The 19,803-nt window shown below is 43.7% G+C and overlaps 1 protein-coding gene across 4 annotated transcripts in view; it reads right to left on the bottom strand.

The window, feature by feature from the left end:
- The window catches only part of MTCL1 (microtubule crosslinking factor 1), a 238,040-nt gene that overhangs the window by 159,068 nt on the left and 59,169 nt on the right, over positions 1 to 19,803 (bottom strand). For all 4 annotated transcript variants that reach the window (XM_075314532.1, XM_075314533.1, XM_075314535.1 and 1 more), the window contains exons 2-3: positions 14,698 to 14,922; positions 12,014 to 12,172 (exon numbers count right to left, since the gene is read on the bottom strand). In XM_075314532.1, coding sequence (XP_075170647.1) covers positions 12,014 to 12,172; positions 14,698 to 14,922 — 384 coding nt within the window. The remainder of the gene's footprint in view (positions 1 to 12,013; positions 12,173 to 14,697; positions 14,923 to 19,803) is intronic.

Here is a 19,803-nt window from a genome sequence, read left to right as displayed (position 1 = left end):
GGGACCCTAGTTTAAAAGCACCACTCCAGGGGTGAAAAAAAAACTGTAATGGTGATTAATATTACTACTAATGCTATTAAATATGCCCCTGCTTTAAATAAAATCTTAAATTGGTTGTCCATTACTCGAACAACTTATTCTAAATCCTTAGGCCACTTTCACATTTAATTTTTACCTCCGGTCACTGGTTCCGTCAAGAGTTTCCGTCTGAACACCCCCGCAAAATGTGTTTCAGACGCATGTGCCGACAGGGCCATTGACTACAATGGAGCAGACGGAGTCAGTGTGCTTTGTCTTGCACCATTTTCGGGCGTTTACGCTTTTAGCAGTCGGACACCCAGACGTAGTCTGCTATGTGTGGGTGTCCACCTGCAGAAAGCGTATACACACAAAAATGGTGCAAGACAGTACACGCTGATTCCATCTGCTCCAGTATAGTCAATGGCCCCGTCGGCGCATGCATCCAGAACACGTTTTGCAGGGGTGTTCGAATGGGAGCTCCGACAGGACCACTGAATGTAGGTAACGAAATGCGAAAGCAGCCTTATATCTCCCCCGCCCAAATTAACAACACCTATACTCCCCTCTGGTGTCAGCACTGTTCCAGCAGTGTCAGTACTCATTCTCCTGGGGTTGTGTGACATTTTTATCCCTGTGGCTAATCAGTGCTGGCTTCAATCTTTTCTCCTACTGACATAATTAACATCCAGATGTGAGAGAGCAGCAGCAGCTCTCACTTTCTCCAGATTTCTCAATATGTCAGAAAGAGGGGACGTGATCCCCAGGAGAGCGAGTGCTGACACTGCTGGAAGTAATGTTATTTTTTTGAGTGAAACAGGTATTCAGAAGGAGTTGTCTGATTAGTGGACAACCACTTTAGGTATTTTCATGTCTCAAAATATCCTCTTTACTAAACTGGAGGAGAAAAAAAATTACAAACTATACAGTGTTAGTTTGTATAACCACTACTGCATGCTTTGAGGGCACATCCATCTTTACAACCATTTTCTGTGCACATAAAAGAAAAAAAAAATAAAGCAACTTTGCAAATATTCTGTCCAAGGCTCTTATGCCGTATGAAATGTATGAAATCCATGTTAACACACTACAAGCAAACTCTTTGCGGTCTGATCCTGCAGGTACTGTATACTCCCATCTGTTCCCTAAATTTTACTACTGCAATAAGCAATTGGTTGGTTATCAAGAAGCAGGGGCAGAATATGGCAATATAACTACAGGATCAGACTACATAGGATTTGTTTGTTGTCTGTTACCATAGCAACTATTAATTAGTAAAACAACAAGAATGGAGCTCTGTGGTCACATATTACCATGCTGCACTGCAATTTTATGCAAGGGTACGTCCCCATAATCAAGACCCGTGGGACTACGATTCTCCTCCGCAGGAGAATGCAGGAAACCGCAGCTGCTTGTGTCCACGATCAGGGTTTAGGGCGCTGTTGTCTCTTGTGTTCTCCCTACAGAGGACACTTGTGACTCCTCAGCAAAGAACTGACATGCTGCAGTTCGGAAAGCGGTGCCGCAGGTCAGTTTTCACTGCAGGCTGTACACGCACAGTAGGCATAGGATTTCTAGAAATCTCATCCACTATGCTTGTACTGTACAACGCTGCGTTTTGGAAACAGCAAAAACACTGATCGTGGGCACGCACACTAAAAACACAGCATAAGCTCACATGTCATATGCCATATGTCTATGTTGGTGCTAGGGGTGAGGACTTCACGCATTTACAAAATCAGATATGCATGAGATGGTAAGAACATATGGGCTAACATCACAATGCAGTTTCACATGCACATGCTATAACTGCAAACATTTAGCCATTGCCTAAAAGGAAAAGGTAACTCATCAGTTGGGGAAGGTGAGGGCAAACTGTTGCATTACATAACTTTATGAAAATGAAAGTTAAGAAGCATGATCTTGAAAAAATACATTTTAAGGGAAATTACTAAAAAAGCAATGTGCGATGGAAGCTGACGACATGCGGAGTCACCGGGCCGTCTGTTTTCATTATAAATAATGAGGGCTGTCAGCTGTGCAGTGCGGCTCCAGCATAGACCTCTTCTCCTTTTCTCTTCATGGTAGCCCTGACCCATTCACTCTTAACAAAACCATTTAAACTATTCATAGCAAATCCCTGTGCAGCTGCTCCCCTGCATTTAATCCTCCTGGAGCTTTGTGCTCTTCAGCAGGGATGCCCCAACTCTATGTGAAGCCCGGCCAGGCGGCCGTCTGTAGGGTTCTTGGCACGATGAGCAGCAGGAGTCCAACACAAAGGCACACAAAGTAACTTCTAGCAGCTGGGCATCAGCGGAAGATAATGATAGTTTATAATGTCTTTGTAGGAAATGTCTGGAGCAATACATTTTCTCCATTTCCCAGTGATAACCAGACAACAGTCTGATATACGGCAATAAATGACTGCTGCTTTATCCTCTATATGTGTACACGTGAAGTGGGTTATACAGGAAGGCGTGTTAGATAGATAAAATGGCATTTTAACCCAAAAACCCATTATAAACACATTTTTATTAAAAGGGTTGTCACTCTTCAGAAAACTGCTAGAATCTGTAGTAGTTATAAAAGAAACAAACAAACTGGGCATTACTTACCCTCCCTGGGTCCAGAGTTGTCTCTGCAGTTGCCCCAGTCTGTTTGCATGTCAACACTGCAGATCACGGTATGCGCATGCGCTGATTCCGGCACCATTTTATTGAATACAATGTCCCAATAACAATGCGTAAGTGTGGCACCCCTGAGGCTACCGTCGCCACAGAGGTACTGCACCTCAGCCAGAGGTGTGGTGCCCCATCCTGGGTAAGAAAGAGGCCATCAACCGATTCACGTACCAAAAACCTGCAGACACCCAATTGTTACCTCACACGCTAGATCTGGGCCGGGGCAGATCCCATTAATACATAGCGACCAGTAATCTGGTTATGGCACTTAAGCCCTGTGCATTGTCTCTGGAACCAGCCTGAGGGTGGAGCATGGTGGGTGAGGTGTCTCAGGTAAATGGGTGGAGCTAAGTTTGAAAGTTGACAGAGTCAGTCAGGAGTGGGGAGGAGACCAACTAGGGTTGAAGACCCTGGGGGTCTGACTCGACCCTGGTGACGCTGAAGGGAGAATCCCAACGGCTTGGGGGAGGGGTGCCAGACTCCCCGATAGTCTGGTTCCACAGGCATCATCCCAAAGTGGAGGGATTTGGTCTCAATCGGGGTCCCAGTCCCTAGGCTAGAAAAAAAACTTTAGTACTTCCTAGTAACACCGGAGGCCAGGGTGGCTGGACGCACCTTTGGGCCACAAGCAGCACACGAATCCGCTGGAAGGGGGTCACAGAGGATAAGGAAGCCAAACAGGCAGAAGTCACTTTATAGGTCCGCGACCCCTGGCTCAGGGCACTGTGTGTGGAGGCGCAGGACAGTAGGGAGAAAGTCAGCGCAGATGAGACGACCAGGAAAGGCAAATGAAGGCGAACAGTATTGGCACAGGTACTGGCCTCAGACTTATTCAGGATCGGCAGATGCCCATCACTGGGGATCCCAACATACAGTTGGTGGACTAAGATGGCTGTCAACCTGGAACCGATACAGTAAGTAAAAGACTGTTATTCCAAAGCCACGGTGTCGTCTCCATTCCTCCTGCGTCACAACCTGCCATCACAGACTTTTCAAATTTCCAACAGTCGCCCCAAGGTCCCGCTCCACCTGTGGGGAGCAAGATTACCTCAGCTGCGCCATCATCACCTGCGCCGGGGAACACGCAGCGGCGGCCCACATAGCTGCAGAACCACATGTGGCGTCACAAACTTTAGGGCTCTTGCGCACGTTGCTTTTTTTTTGCGTTTCCGCAGCGTTTTAAGCTGCAGCGCCACATTGTCAAAATGCATGCATTCACCTTCCCCAGCAAAGTGTATGAGAATCATGCAAAATCCGTGCGCACGATGCGTTATGAAAGTCAAAATTTGACAAAATCTCTGCATTTAAAAATGCAGTATGTCACTTCTTTTGTCCGTTTTGGCAGCCTTCTACACCCATTGAAATCAATGAGTTGTTGAAAAACGCTACCAAAATGCTAAGCAGTGCGTTTGTACTGTATTTTTGTTGCGATTTGCATGTTTATTTGACATAACAAACACAGGTTTTTCGGTCTCTCTCTCTGTCTTGTCTGTCCCTCTCTGTCTGTTGGTCTCTCCCTCCCACCCCCTCTCTCATACTAACTGATCCCCGATCACCGGCGTGGCGCTGCACGGCGTTCACACTTTGGTGGCTTCTCCTCTTTTGAAAATTCCGTCCGCTCATTATTCCATCTCGTATTCCCTGCTTCCCCCGCCCACCGGTGCCTATGATTGGTTGCAGTCAGACACGACCCCACACTGAGTGACAGCTGTCTCACTGCAACCAATGACAGACGCCGGTGGGCATGTCTATATTGTGCAGTAAAATAAATAAATAATTAAAAAAAACCAACGTGAGGTCCCCCTCAATGTTGATACCAGCCAGGGTAAAGAAACACGGCTGAGGGCTGGTATTCTCAGGATGGGGAGCTCCACGTTATGGGGAGCCCCCAAGCCTAACAATATCAGCCAGCAGCCGCCAAGAATTGCCGCATCCATTAGATGCAACAGTCCCGGGACTCTACCCGGCTCATCCTGAACTGCCCTGGTGCAGTGGCAATCGGGGTAATAAAGAGTTAATGGCAGCACCCCATAGCTGCCACTAAGTCCTAGGTTAATCATGGCAAGCGTCTCCCTGAGATACCTTCCATGATTAACTAGTAAGTTAAAGAAAATAAACACACACATCCAAAAAATCCTTTATTTGGAATGAAAGACAAAAAAAACCCCTCTTTCACCACTTTATTAATCCCCAAATACCCCTCCAGGTCCGACGTAATCCACATGAGGTCCCACGACGCTTTCAGCTCTGCTAGATGAAGCTCACAGCGTGCGACCACAGACCACAACCGCTCTCTGTCAGCTCCACGCAGCAACTGAAGTGAGCCGTGCGATCAGCGATGACGTCACTCAGGTTACCCGCGGCCACCGCTCTCAGGTGGAGGACTCCAGCTGTGGCCGCGGGTAACCTGAGTGATGGCACCGCTGATCGTGCTGCTCACTTCAGTGACTCAGGGGATTTGCGGTCACTGGTGAGTCCTTCACGGGTGACCGCAAATCAGGCCGCGGCACACAGACAGAGCCGCGGGATGACAATGAAGTCGGGTGAAGTTCATCCGAGTTCATTCTCATTGCCCGGCTCTATCTGTGTCTGTTGTGAGCGGACATGGAGCAGAGCTGAATTGCCGGGGGACCACACTGTTTAAAATGCATGTAAAATGCATCCAAAATACATGAGTTTTGGATGCATTCTTTTTGTCATAACGCAGCGTCAAGTCTGCCAGCGGGTGCGCTTTTTTCTGCACTAGTCAGGACACAGTGTGCGCATGAGCCCTTAAAATCTCTGCAAATACAACCCCTATCATCATCCCTTTATTATTTAAAAGACACCGCCAGGGTCACAGAGCTGTGCCCCGCCACCGCTAACATCCCAGGACTAGTCCGGGTCGGTTCAAAATACCCCCAGCCCTGGAGTTGAGCGTGTCACATGCGCCGCCAAGAGCAGTAATGGCGATGGTGCAAAGTTTAAACAAAGAAAAGGAGGCAGCTCAAAAGGAGGACCCAACTCACACAAGGACCCAACTCACAAAGTCCTGTCTTGATGCTCAAGTCTGGGCACAAATGTCATTTCGGAACGTTTGGACAAAGACTGCTCTGTAATAAAGCCTCAAGTCTGTCAACTAATGGAATCATTTGAATCCGCATCCTAGCGCCATTATGGTACTGCCTCTAATTTATAGGGCAAAAACCTGGTGGTTGGTTCCCTTTAAAGCAGAACATTTTTCTGAAAGACGACAACTCCATTAATGTAATATAAGACCTACTAATCCATGAGCTAAAGCTTAAACATAGGCTGGCATCACACAACAGTATTTTCTTCATCTGAGAAAAACAGTCCGATTATGCTAATAATCAGACTCTGATCAGTTTGATTAGCATCTGTTCCATTTTTCTTGAAGGTGGAGAAAAAAAAAATTCCTCACCTCTATTCTGTCAGTCTATATACGGTAAATTAAACCGCACTTGGATGTCATCCGAGTGCAGTCTGATTTTTGTCATGGACCCATAGACATGAATGGCCAAGAGCCATCCGGTTTTCAGGCGGCAAATAGTGCAAACTGCAACAGACGTGCACTGCCTCATTGGATAGCATTGGTCCGAGTGCAATCTGATTTTTAGTTGAATATCACTCGGACCAAAAATAGAGGTAACTTTAATGGTTCTGTATGGAGAAAAAAGTGACCTTGTATAAAACAGAAAGACATGTGACAAGGTTCTGTGTATAGACAGATTAAAAAGACATTTAGGGGTTAATTGGAGCCAGTCATTACGATTCTTCTAGATATAATGGTGGTCATAAATAAAGAGAGGGCACAAAAGACTATTTCGTAGAATAAAAAATGATTTGTGAAGGTGACCCGCTAGGGTCAGTAATTCTTTCCCACTAGGATCAATGTCCTTAATAGACTTGATCGGTTTCCACCTACTGGGCTTTACAGTGGGATTTCAAGGTCTGATCACTTTCTCAGGGGCACTTGGAATAGAAGCAGCTGCAAGATACAAGCATTGATAACCTCCTGTCATCTACTCTGTGTGGCTGCAATCTGCCAGTGCTGCATAATAATCCGCTGCCGACTGGTGGAGAAGACGCTGAGCGGGACTCATGAATACACTGAAAGTCGGCACAGCCCCATGTCACAGAAGAGACCTGCCAGCTCCATGTGCCGCTGTGACCGAAACACCATCAAGAAGGGCTTTCCCATAAATGTCTGTGATCAGCAAAGCTCTGATAAGATTCAGTGTGACATATTGCAGTATTACACGTGCTGGGATTGTCAACACTATGAAAAAAATCACAGCTAAAAAAAAAAAAAGATGTAAAAACAAAAACCCCTTAGGTGAGCAATCTAAACTGCTCATTAAAGGGGTACTCCCATCTCCAAGATCCTAGCCCAGTATGTAATAGGTAATAATAATATTGGCAAATACCTCCAATTAGAAGTGTAGTATAGTTCTCATTATCTAGCCATATCTCTTACCTCATGTGCAGGGCATTGCAGCTTAGATATCCATGGTCACGATCACTCATATAGTGACAGTTAGTTGCTTCTGGTCATAATTATGGATATCCAAGCTACTGTAATGTCCTGCACATGAGGTAAGTGACAAAGTGAATCATGAGAACTATACTACATTTCTAATTGGAGGTATTTGTTGTTGTTATTATTATTATTATTATTATTATTATTATTATTATTATTATTACTACTACACCTACTACATATTGGGAATACCTCTTTAAGGCCCCCTTCACATGTCTGTGTTTCTGGAAAGTGTGGCATCCGTTTTTTGACTTGTACCCATTATAACCAATGGTGATGTCCATGTTTTTACGGGGACCGTGTGTCCGTGGGAATCACAAGGGGACATGTCCGTTTTTCCAGCAGCATGGATGACAAGGGCCAATACAAGTCTATGGGTCTGTAAAAAACATGTGAAGCGCACGGATGGAATATGTGTGCCATTCATGTGCTATAGGTGTGTAGCAATGAAAGTATAGGAGAAGATTTGTAATATCATATCTCTTTAGCCATACCGGAAAAATACGGATTGCATGTGGATGACACACTGACTGAATACAGTGATCACACCGGTACTGGTGCTACACGTATGTGTTTTTCATACACATGTGTGAAGAGGCCTAATACAAATTTTCACATGTTTCAGAAAACAGGCATTGCAATATTAATTAACATAAGAATTAACTATTGATCAGGTTATTTACCCCCAATCCGTGGTGGCCAATCTTCATTTTTGCACTTTGTTTTTCCCTACAATATTTTTTAATCCCCTTTTCTTTAGCTATATGAAGGGTTTTTTGGGTTTTTTTGCAGAATGAGTTATAGTGTGACTACCACTATTTACCATAAACTATAGTCAAAAAATGGAAAACAAGGTGAGGTGAAAAAAGAATCATAATTCCGCCAGTGCTTTGTGGGTTTTGTTTTTACAGCTTTTATTGTGCGGTAAGAATGACTTTACAAGGTGATTCTCCAGGTCAGTGCGATTACAGCGGCACCAAACAAGTATGACTTTTTTTTATTATTTTAGTAGGTAAAAAAATCTGATCTTTCTTTAAAAAAGGAAAAAAATAGCAAATTTGGTTTGTCACCCCCAGACCTGTGACTTGTTCATTTTTTCCATTGATGGAGCTGAGTGTTTTGTGCAAGGTTTGGAGGCATATGATGTTTTCTGCACTTATTATTTCATTTTTTGCAGAGGTGCAGCAAAAACAAAAATGCTATTTTTCTGTTTCCATTTTTTGGTGACATTTATCTTAAAGATTAAATAATTATATTTTCATACTTTACTTTTGCGGCTATGGTTTATGACTTATTTTTATTTGTTTTCTCTGTTTATTTTTTTACTAGAGATAACAAAAAAGAAAATAATTCAAATGTTTGGAGTTTTTTTTTTTCTTTTTTTTCATGTTTTGGTTGGGTTTCACATGAGTACCAAGATGGTAAACAGCCAACCCATCAACACACCATGATCAAAAGCATTGCGCTGCCATATTGATTGTCAATTTTGAGCCATAATTAGTAGTGATGAGCGAGTACTAAAAAGCTCGGGTGCTCAAGGCTCGGGCCGAGCATCCCAAGATACTCGTGTACTCGGCCCGAGCACCGAGCCCAATGTTATCCTATGGGGGACCCGAGTATTATTCTGAAATGACCACCGGCAGCATGTAGAAACCATAAAACTGTAAATTAAAAAAAAAAACGTGCGTGTGTGTGTAAGCGTGCATATATATATACACGCGGAGTGGAGTGCGGGAGGGGCCGTAGCCGAGCGGGGAAGTGTCGGGCTAAAGGCACGGTCATGCTGTGAGGGCTGGCCAATCACTGCAATTCCACAACAGGGCTGTGGCATTGCAGTGGTCTGCCAGCCAATCCCTGCATAAGGGCTGGCTCTAAAAAGAGCGCCAACATGAAGACCACGAGTACAGCACGAGTATTGCGAGATTACTCGGTCCCCGCCGAGTAGCCCGAGTACAGTGATACTCGTGCGAGTACCGAGTAGTAACAAGCATACTCGCTCATCACTAATAATTAGTGATGGGCGGACCTGGACTGTAAAAGTCCGAATTTCAAAGTTCCCGGGTGCTGCCCCAGGATTCGGAGTGTTTGATCTGGATCCAGAAGTTGAGAAATTTAAAAAGTAAAAAGGAAAAATAAAGAAAAGAAAAATAAAGCAATATCTTCATACTTACCCAGGCTCCGGCCCGGCTGTACGCTGCTCCTATGCTGCTGTACGCTGCTCCTATGCTGCTGTACGCTGCTCCTATGCTGCTGTACGCTGCTCCTATGCTGCTGCACGCTGCTCCTGGGGCCTACCTGTGTCGCTCATCATTTCTCATACATATGCACTGCTTTCCCCGCCCACTGGCCGGTAATGTCAGATAGTGAGAAAAACATGTATATGTGTCTTTTTAGATAATGTATGTAAACTTCTGATTTCAACTATATATAGGTAAATATATATCTCTATCTATCTATCTATCTATCTAATCTTTATAGATGAAAAGAAGGCAAATATTAGTCTTCTTGCAATTTTCACATTGGCCACTAGGGCTTTTTTAAAATCTTACTTCCTTTCAATTCTGGAGGCGATTACAGCAGGTAACTTATCATCAGAGTCAGGATTACAAGGACAGTAAGGGGTACTTCTCACATAGCGGGATCGCTGATGAGTCACAGGTTGTGTGACGTACCAGTGACCTCATCAGCGATCTCGCTGTGTGTGACACTGAGCAGTGACCTGGCCCCTACTGTGAAATCGCTGATCGTTACACACGGTTCTGGTTAACTTTTTGCTCGTTGGTCTCCCGCTGTGCAGCACACATCGGCGTGTTTGACAGCGGGAGACCAACGAGCACCGGCTCTGTGTAAGCACTGTACGCTGGTAACCAGGGTAAATATCGGGTAACTAAGCAAAGCGCTTTGCTTAGTAACCCGACGTGTACCCTAGCTACATGTGCAGGGAGCCAGCGCTAAGCGGCGTACGCTGGTAACCAGGGTAAATATCGGGTAACTAAGCAAAGTGCTTTGCTTGGTTACCCGATATTTACCCTGGTTACCAAGCGCAGAGTTGCTGGTGGCTGGTGGCTGGTGAGATCTGCTTGATTGACAGCTCACCAGGGACCATGTATCGAAGCACCAGCGATCTTGACCAGGTCGTATCATGGTCGGAATCGCTGGTACGTCGTTTAATGAGACGGTACCCTAACACCTCTATACACTGCTAATAACACAGGATCCACCAATCGCAACACGGGATGTCACACCTAACCCTGTCCCCCCTCCCTTCACAATTACCTATGCACACGCTCATTAGACACTGTGGCTATGTACATGTGTACACAAGTCTTAAAATTACAAAATAGGCAGTGAGAAAATTGAAAGATTTATATATATATATTTTTAGTAAGGAATGCGGTATAGAAAGAATACATTTTTCGTTTTTGCCTCTCTACTTTTCAGCAGCTATAATGTTTTTACATTTTCACTGATGTGGCTATATAAGGCCTTGTTTTGTTTTTTTGCAAGACAAACTGCATTATTTTTCATTGCATTTTTTTGTACATATAAATTATTAAGCAATTTATACATAATTTTTTCTGCAACACAAATATAGAAAAAAATATATTTTTGATTTATTTTCTTTCTTTATATTTTATACTGTTTTACCCCAAATAACTGTCCAGGTTATTATGGTCAAGTGCTTACAAAAAATATGAATTATTTTTTTGTATGCATGTTATCAAAAGTATTTTAGATTAAATAAATATCATTTGTGTATATTGGTTAACAACACCATTAGCTACGCGTTTCAGACATTACATCCTTTGATACAGACCGTGAAGTCTGAAACGCGTAGCTGTTGGTGTCTTTCGCCTTTGCTTCCCAATGACTTTTACCCTGTTGTGGGACCTTCATATATTGTAATTATTACTTGGATTTTTTAACTTCGTGGAAAAAAAAATGCGAGATTTTTTTTCTATATGGAGCTGGATTCTTCTCTCTATTGAAAGTAGAAACTTTAACTCTGTTCCTTACATTTATAATGAATTGGTATTAAAGCCACGGATGAAGCTCTGTAAATTTACGGCAGTTGAACGCTATTGGGTTAAAAAAAGTGATATCCAATATGGCTGCTGTTAATTAAGTGAATGGCTGTGATAGCTGAACAGAATAAAAAAAGTACCATAAATAGAGGATACCACAAACCACAAAGCATTGCATGTTGTGAGTTTTATATTTTAGTATTCGCTTTAAGCTAAAAACCTTCTGTGTGAAACCATCCTAAGGCTCCGTTCACACGTTCAGTATTTAGTCATTTAGTCAGTATTTTTCAGTAGTGGAACAAGCGGTGGAAAAATCTAAGGCTGGAGTCACACTTGCGCGTATCTCGCACAAGTCTCTCATCGCATCATCCGGCATGGCCGCACTCTCCTGACAGGACCGGGTCGGCTGCATGTATTTCTGTGCAGCTGAGATGCTCCTGTCCGGAGAGTGTGCAGCTATGTCGGGTGATGCGATGAGAGACTTGCGCGAGATACGCGCAAGTGTGACTCCGGCCTAATAGAAACACGGGCACCACTTCTACATTTCACACCCACTCCTGGTTTTGGCTACAAATACTGATGTAACATACTGACCAAATACTCAACATGTGCACTTGGCCTAATATAAATATTTAGTTTAGGGAAGCCTCATTTTTGGAGTAAAACCATCAGTCACGTTAGCATAGCTTTTAGTGCTAGTATTTAAAAGGACATGGCTGATCCTGATGACGCAGCACAGAAGTTCTTACCTCTTTTGCTCTTTCCAGCTCGTTGTGTAACGCCTGTTTGGTCACCTCCATTTCAATTATTTGCTGACGTAATATTTCATTTTCATCTTCTGCTTTGATACGCTTCTCTTCTACATTTTCCAGCTCATGGTGCAATCTGACAGATACATCTTTGGCTACCTGTTAACACATATACACAAATGATAAGTAAATGAATCCAAGGCCTACAGCATATACAGCAGGTATAAAAACGGCGGTGTTTGGTCCTACGTGCCCTGTACTCCACAATGTGGGCTGAACTATTCACAGCGATGTAACATAGCCAGGGATGTACCGTCCATAGCGGCAGACCACACAACTGCTATGGAAGGCTGTATGCAACATTATACAGTGGGGGACATGATAATGAGTGGGGGGTGGGCGATGGGCAGCCATCATACTGAGTGGGGGGCTGTGCGGCATCATACTGACAGGCTATCACACTGTGTGGGAGCCATGTAATTGTGTGTGATGGAAATATAGGAACACCATACTGTGAGGGGCACTTTAGGGGTATTATACTGTTAGTGGACTGTGAGGGCATTATACTTTGCTGGAGGCACTGTGGAGTCATCATCCTGTACGTATGGGGGGGACTGTAAAGTTAAATTGTGTGTGGGGGGGAATCACTATAGGATATCATTCTCTGTGCATGTGCATGGGAGCATTTTGGGGGGTACTATACTCCATAATGGCCATAAAAGGGGTATCGTGGGTTGAAAACACCAAAAGCCTTACATAACTACTGTGTTCATGCCACAATACATGTCGATGTTTGTAAAAGTTAGGAGATGTGACCCCACCTACTCCACTGAATATTTTTTTCGAGGGAGAGAGCATTTAGAGATTTTGTTATAGATTTTGTTATGGAGCCCCATGATTTCTATGTACGTCCCTGAACATAGGTACAGATGTATACAACTTAGCCAGAAAAACTAAAGTAATAACTAAAACACTATATATACACATGCAAGCTCAGCCTAGCATATACAGTATCATATAGGTGTATTGATCTATTTCTGGGTGTTTTCTGTGAGAAACCTGTTTATCAGTACATGAAGTGTATTACAATGTTGGACCTCCATGGCAATTCAAACTTCTGTTCAAGTGGAAAAAAAGAGTTATTTCCAGTTGGATATATATATATTGAGGATGGAGTCCAGCAGGCCAGAAATAAGGGGCTGTCCAGCAGTATAAAACCCCTTTAAATCTGCCCGCACTTTTCTTTAAAGTCTAGTGGGAGATCCAACACAATGATTGACCATCTTCTCTCTGTAAAGCCCGCTTTACACGCTACAAGATATCTTACGATGTGTCAGCAGGGTCACGTCGTAAGTGACGCACATCCGGCATTGTAAGTTACATTGTAGCGTGTGACAGCGACGTGCAATTGCGATTGAACGAAAAACCGTTCATCGCATGCACGTCGTTCATTCCTGACGAATTGAACGTCAGATTGTTCATCGTACCCTACCCGGGGTAGCGCACATCGCAGTGTGTGACACCCCGGGAACGATAAACAGATCTCACCTGCCTCCTGCGGCTCCCGGCCCACAATGCGGAAGGAAGGAGGTGGGCGGGATGTTTACGTCCCGCTCAGCTCCGCCCCTCCGCTTCTATTGGTCAGCTGCCGCGTGACGTCGATGTGACGCCGAACGTCCCTCCCACTCCAGGAAGTGGACGTTCGCCGCCCACATCGAGGTCGTATGGAAGGTAAGTATGTGTGACGGGGGTTAATCATTTGTGCGGCACGTTCAACAAATTGAACGTGCTGCACATACGATGGGGGCGTTGCAAATCGCATACGATATCGTATGCGAAATTGCAACGTGTAAAGCAGGCTTTAGCCTACATGCACAGAGCTGTCGGTCAATGAGTGAGACGGACCATCCTATGGATTCACAGAGAGCATCAATCGATACTTTACACATTTTTTCCCAAAAACCATATGTATATTACTCTGCTACCTCGAATCTCCATGCAACATTCACTACAGTGTATTTTCTGAGTAGTAAATGATTTCATTGATGCGGAGAAACATATTTAGGCTTTCTACATAATAAAGCTCCTTGCTCAGTAGAGGTCTTGGCACATGAGCCTAATTCTGGAACCAGTTCATAATGAGCTACAAAGCTGTACAATATACCAAGGTTGCGTATCTTCAGCTTCTAGGAAGTCTTTTATCGCTGACAGGAAGAACTCCAATGTGTGCTCCGAGAGTCCTAACTAAAGTAATTAGGCATCCCAACAAGGCCCGCCTAGGCCAAAACTGACAGCTTTCTTTAGCTGTGGGAATATGTCAGTTGACATTTTTAATTAATAGAAGAATAAATTGTTGAAATGAAAGAGAAATTCAGGAAAATTATACCCTGATGGGCTTTGTTCATGTTCAGCGTGTTATGACATTGCCAAGTCATTCCAATTAGGTACCAACACCTTGTTATAGCTCTCACTGCCTTAATAGTTTACAGTGGTTGTCTGGGGATCATATAATGATGACATGATTGGTAAATGGGAGATAAGCTGCGGTTGCTGGAGCAGATATCAGCTGATCAGTGGGGGTGCTGGGTGTCAGACCCACATTGAACTCCCACAGATATATCATTAATAGAAGAGTAATGGACAATCACTTTAATAATGCCAATACCTTACAAGAATTCTTTTACCTTCAAGTCTTGTTCCAGACTCCTGATGAACTCTCCATCCACTTGACCTGTCTGTGCAACTTTTAAGCTTTTTTGCTCTGCTTTCCTGAGGCGGTATTGCAAAATTCGGCAGTTCTTATTGGCTCGGTCGAGCTCCCGTCGGAGCTCCTGCAACTGGTAAACATCTTCTTCAAGATAGCTGTCCCGCATCTCCTCCATTTCAGCTCGCAGCTCATCCAGCTCATCCTGTTGATGATCAAATCAAGAGTTATGAAAAAAGCATTAGTGTCATATTAGTATTGATTGGTGTGTCTGTTACAAGTTGCTCCAGTTCACGGTTGGCACATATCACAGGTCCTAATCGGGTGGAAAAAAGCATAAGTCAGGTATGATAAGTGAGTATACAGACATAACACCAGAAACTGTCAGTTTCTGCTTTCTGAGATAACACATTTCTGTGACTGAGGAGCGAGTGTTTCTGCCACATCTCTAGCCCTCAACTACATAGGAGCTCCAGCGGCCACTGAGCTTATATGTAACTGACACTCATTCCTGTGATAAAACAAACAGTGAAAGGTGATAACCTGAGAAAGCGGCAGCTGCTAGCCCTTGATGATTCGTCTGTATACTCATAACTATCATAAGTGAATTATGCTTCCCCACCTGGCCAGGAGCCGTGTTGTGTGCCGACAATAACCTGGAGGAGTATGTATGGTAGGAAACAAAAATGTCACAGTACATAACAGGAGCAAAATTATAAGATAATCTCAGCACAGGAAAATTTTTATGACATCCAAATGTGGAATTTATTGTATTTCCAAGATGTATTCATCGAAGATATATTTTGCTTCTAGGATAACCCCTTTGAGTTCTATGGGATATGTAAGCAGTAAGCTCCTAAGCTACCCCAAGTGGATGTGTATGGGAAAATAGGAGTTCTTAGTATTTGAAATGTATGAAGAGAAATCAGTACAAAATTTTGGAATTAAATTATAATGGAAAGTCACTTTAAACCATATCTAGATCCTTATGGGGGTACAGAATGCCCTTGCAGATGATGGCATTACCCTTTCTCTGCAATGTTTCACCTGTTTGTAGCATAGGCTTAATCTCTTAACTGCAAACTATATAAAATGTTGGCACTTCTCACTCCCTTTGGCAACAGACTACAAGCTCTCAACTAGTCAGCATTTACTGTCATAGAAAAAAGTGTATGAAATGTAAGCACAGAGGTTACTCTTGGATAGCAACGGTATTTACTTTGCTATAAATCATATAGAAAGGGGGTTTTTTTTCGATTGTCACCACAAAGACCTCAATATGAGAGTAAAGGCCCCATTACACACAACAACATCGCTAATGAGATGTCGTTGGGGTCACGGAATTCGTGACGCACATCCGGCCTCCTTAGCAACGTCGTTGCGTGTGACACGTACGAACGACCGCTAACGATCACAATTACTCACCTAATCGTTGAGCGTTGACACGTCATTCAAATCCCAAATATCGTTGATGGTGCTGGACGCAAGTTGTTCGTCGTTCCTGAGGCAGCACACATCGCTACGTGTGACACCCCAGGAACGAGGAACAACACCTTACCTGCGTCCTCCGGCAACGAGGTGGGTGTGACTTTCCTTCGGCTGCTCTCCGCCCCTCCGCTTCTATTGGACGCCTGCCGTGTGACATCGCTGTGACGCCGCACAAACCGCCCCCTTAGAAAGGAGGCTGTTCGCAGCCCACAGCGACGTCGCTAGGAAGGTAAGTACGTGTGATGGGTATTAGTGATATTTTGCGCCACGGGCAACGATTTGTCCGTGACGCACAAACGACGGGGGTGGGTGCTTTCATGAGCCCCTTAAGGCTACTTTCACACATCAGTTTTTTTCCATCAGTCACAATCCGTTTTGTGACTGATGCGACAGATCAATCACAGATTGTGATTCAACTGATGCAATGGATCCCTGTAAAAACAACGGACCCGTCGTACCAGCTTTGAAGCCTTGCAATATGATTCTGTACATGCTGGGCATACTCAGTAGAAAATGACGGAATCCAGCACTGGATTCCGTCGTGCAACGGATTACGGCAGAATCCTGCACCATAGACAACCATTATACCTCTTGACGGATTGCGACGGAATCCTGCGCAGTGTGCCATTTAGAAGCTCGGAAAAACATTACATTGTGCATTGCTTCTATGCAACGATCAGTCATTCCACGACTGATCAGTCACGCGACGGATGCAAAGCAATGCCATCAGTCGCAATCTCTCGTTAATACAAGTCTATGGGAAAAAAATTGAATCCAGCAAATTATTTTGCAGGATTTAGTTTTTTCTCAAAGCGATGGATTATGACTGAGGGAAAGTGATGGAAATGTGGAAGTAGCCTAAAGTTGGGTTCACACATAGCGACAGCGACAACGACGTCGCTGTTACTTCACCATTTTCTGTGATGCAACAGCGACCTTGGAAGTCACTCTTATGATCGCTGCTTAGCTGTCAAACACAGCAGAAGCAGCAGTGATCATAACGACACGCATCGCTGTGCTACATGTGCAGAGAGCAGGGAGCCGCGCACACTGCTTAGCGCTGTCTCCCTGCACTCCTAGCTACAGTACACATCGGGTTAATTATCCAATGTGTACTGCAGCTACGTGTGCAGAGAGCAGGGAGCCGGCACTGACAGCGAGAGCGGCGGACGCTGGTAACGAAGGTAAATATCGGGTAACCAGGGAAAGGTTTTACCTTGGTTACCCGATGTTTACCCTGGTTACAGCTTACCGCAGCTGCCAGACGCCGGCTCCTGCTCCCTGCTCGCTTCATTTCGGCGCTCTCTCGCTGTCACACACAGCGATGTGTGCGTCACAGCGGAAGAGCTACGACCAAAAAATGAAGCTGGACATTCAGCAACGAGCGGCGACCTCACAGCAGGGGCCAGCTCGTTGCTGGACGTCACACACAACGACAGCGACGGGACGTCGCTGCAACGTCACAGAAAATGGCGACGTAGCAGCGACGTCGTTGTCGTCGTCGCTGGGTGTGACACCACCCTTACTCATTAATACAGTCATATGTATTTTTTTAATCTTCTTAAAATCTATTCCATTATTGTTTCATTTACATTATAATATGTTTTGAGATTACGCTCATAAAGTGTCAGTCATTAGCTAAAATTTGGCCCTTTTTTTATAAATGTGGGCCCACAGCGTCGCATTCGACAACACGAGCTTTGATTAGCAGTTATGGAGACACAATGTAATTTATAAATATATATATATATATATATATATATATATATATATATATATACAGTACAGACCAAAAGTTTGGACACACCTTCTCATTCAAAGTGTTTTCTTTATCTTTGAATGAGAAGGTGTGTCCAAACTTTTGGTCTGCACTGTGTGTGTGTGTGTGTGTATATATATATATATATATAGATATAGATATAGATATAGATATATATATATAACAACAAACAACTCAAAGCTACAAATGCATCAGATTTGCTGCAAGGCCACATGTCTAATAGGAGTTAGGTAAATTGCAGAATAATAATATTTACAGTTATGTTGATGGCAACTGACTAAGAATATAAAGTTTCAAATGTATTTCCTAAGATAGAACCACTCATTCCATTACCAGCCGGCTGCCCTTGGGATATGAACACACTATTATTAGGTTTGCACTCAATTTAGGGCAGGAAGGAGGTACAGTATGCCAAGGCAAATTCGAAGAAGGCACAGCTTTCCAAAAAGGTTCCTCTCCCCCGTATTTACATGGACTCTGTATCCCATCAACATAACAAAATTGACAAATTAAAATAAAAATAGTAATACACCGCATTGTCGGTGGAGGCAGGTAAGGAGATGTTTGTCGTTCCTGCGGTTTCACACACAGCAATATGTGTTGCTGCAGGAACGATGAACAACATCATATCGGCAGCAGTAACGATATTATGGAAAGGAGCGACGTGTCACTGATCAACGGTTTTTGATGTTTTTGCGATCGGTGATTGTTGCTCCTAGGGTTTACACGCTGCGATGTCGGTAACAGTGCCGGATGTGCATCACTAACGACGTGACCCCGACGATATATCGTTACCGATGTCGCAACGTGTAAAGCCCGCCTTAGTTACACCAAACAAACCACGCACAAGAAAAGGAGGTTAATATTTGCATTGCAGGCCATCATTTTCATTTCTGATTAAATAGTATTCCAAATAATTACTGTATGTACAGTGCCTTGCAAAAGTATTCAACTCCTTTGCCATTTTGCATGATTTGCTATCTCACAACCTGGAATTTCACTGGTTGTTTTTATTTTTCATGTAAAGAACTTACCTACAATTGTCAACATTTGGTTTTCTTTTTATTGTGAAGCAAACAACAAATCGGAAAAAAAATAACTGAAAATTTCAGGGTGCATAACTATTCACCCCCCAATGTCAGCACTTTGTAGAGCCTCCTTTTGTGGAGGAGATGCAAGTTTCTTTGGATAAGTCACCTCGAGCTTTCCACATCTCGCCCCTGGGATTTTCCTCATTCCTCCACACAAAACTGCTAAAGCTCCTTCAAGTTAGATGGTTTCCTCTGGTGAACAGCAGTCTTCAAGTCTATTCACAGATTCTCAATTTGATTAAGGTAATCACAAACCAACTGAAACAGGTTTTGCTCAAAAATATCCTTGTGTTTTGCACCATTCATCTTCTCCTCACCTCGGACCATTTTCCATTTTTGCTACAAAAAAACATCACCACAGCATGATGCTGCAACCACCATGTTTCACTGAGGATGATGCTCTTGGGGTGATGAGCTGTTTTTGTTTGAAACCAGACATAGGCTATGTGCGCACTTTGCGTTTTCACCCGCGTTTCCGCTGCGTTTTTTTGATGCTGCGTTTTTGTGCCAAAACGCATGCGTTTTTGTTTTCCAGCAAAGTCTATGGGAAAAGATGAATTTCTGTCCGCACTTTGCTTTTTTTTTCTGCAGCGTTTAATTTGCATATTTTTGGTCAAAAACCATGCTGAAAAAGAAGCAGCATGCCAATTGTTTTTGCCATTTCTGCAGCGTTTTGCTAACATTGCAGTCAATGAGAAATGGCAAAAACCAAGAAACTTCATATTTC

The sequence above is a fragment of the Anomaloglossus baeobatrachus genome, chromosome 6 (assembly GCF_048569485.1).
Source record: "Anomaloglossus baeobatrachus isolate aAnoBae1 chromosome 6, aAnoBae1.hap1, whole genome shotgun sequence".
In the NCBI taxonomy this organism is placed as follows: Eukaryota; Metazoa; Chordata; class Amphibia; order Anura; family Aromobatidae; genus Anomaloglossus; species Anomaloglossus baeobatrachus.
This window is presented reverse-complemented; position numbering and strand designations above follow the sequence as displayed.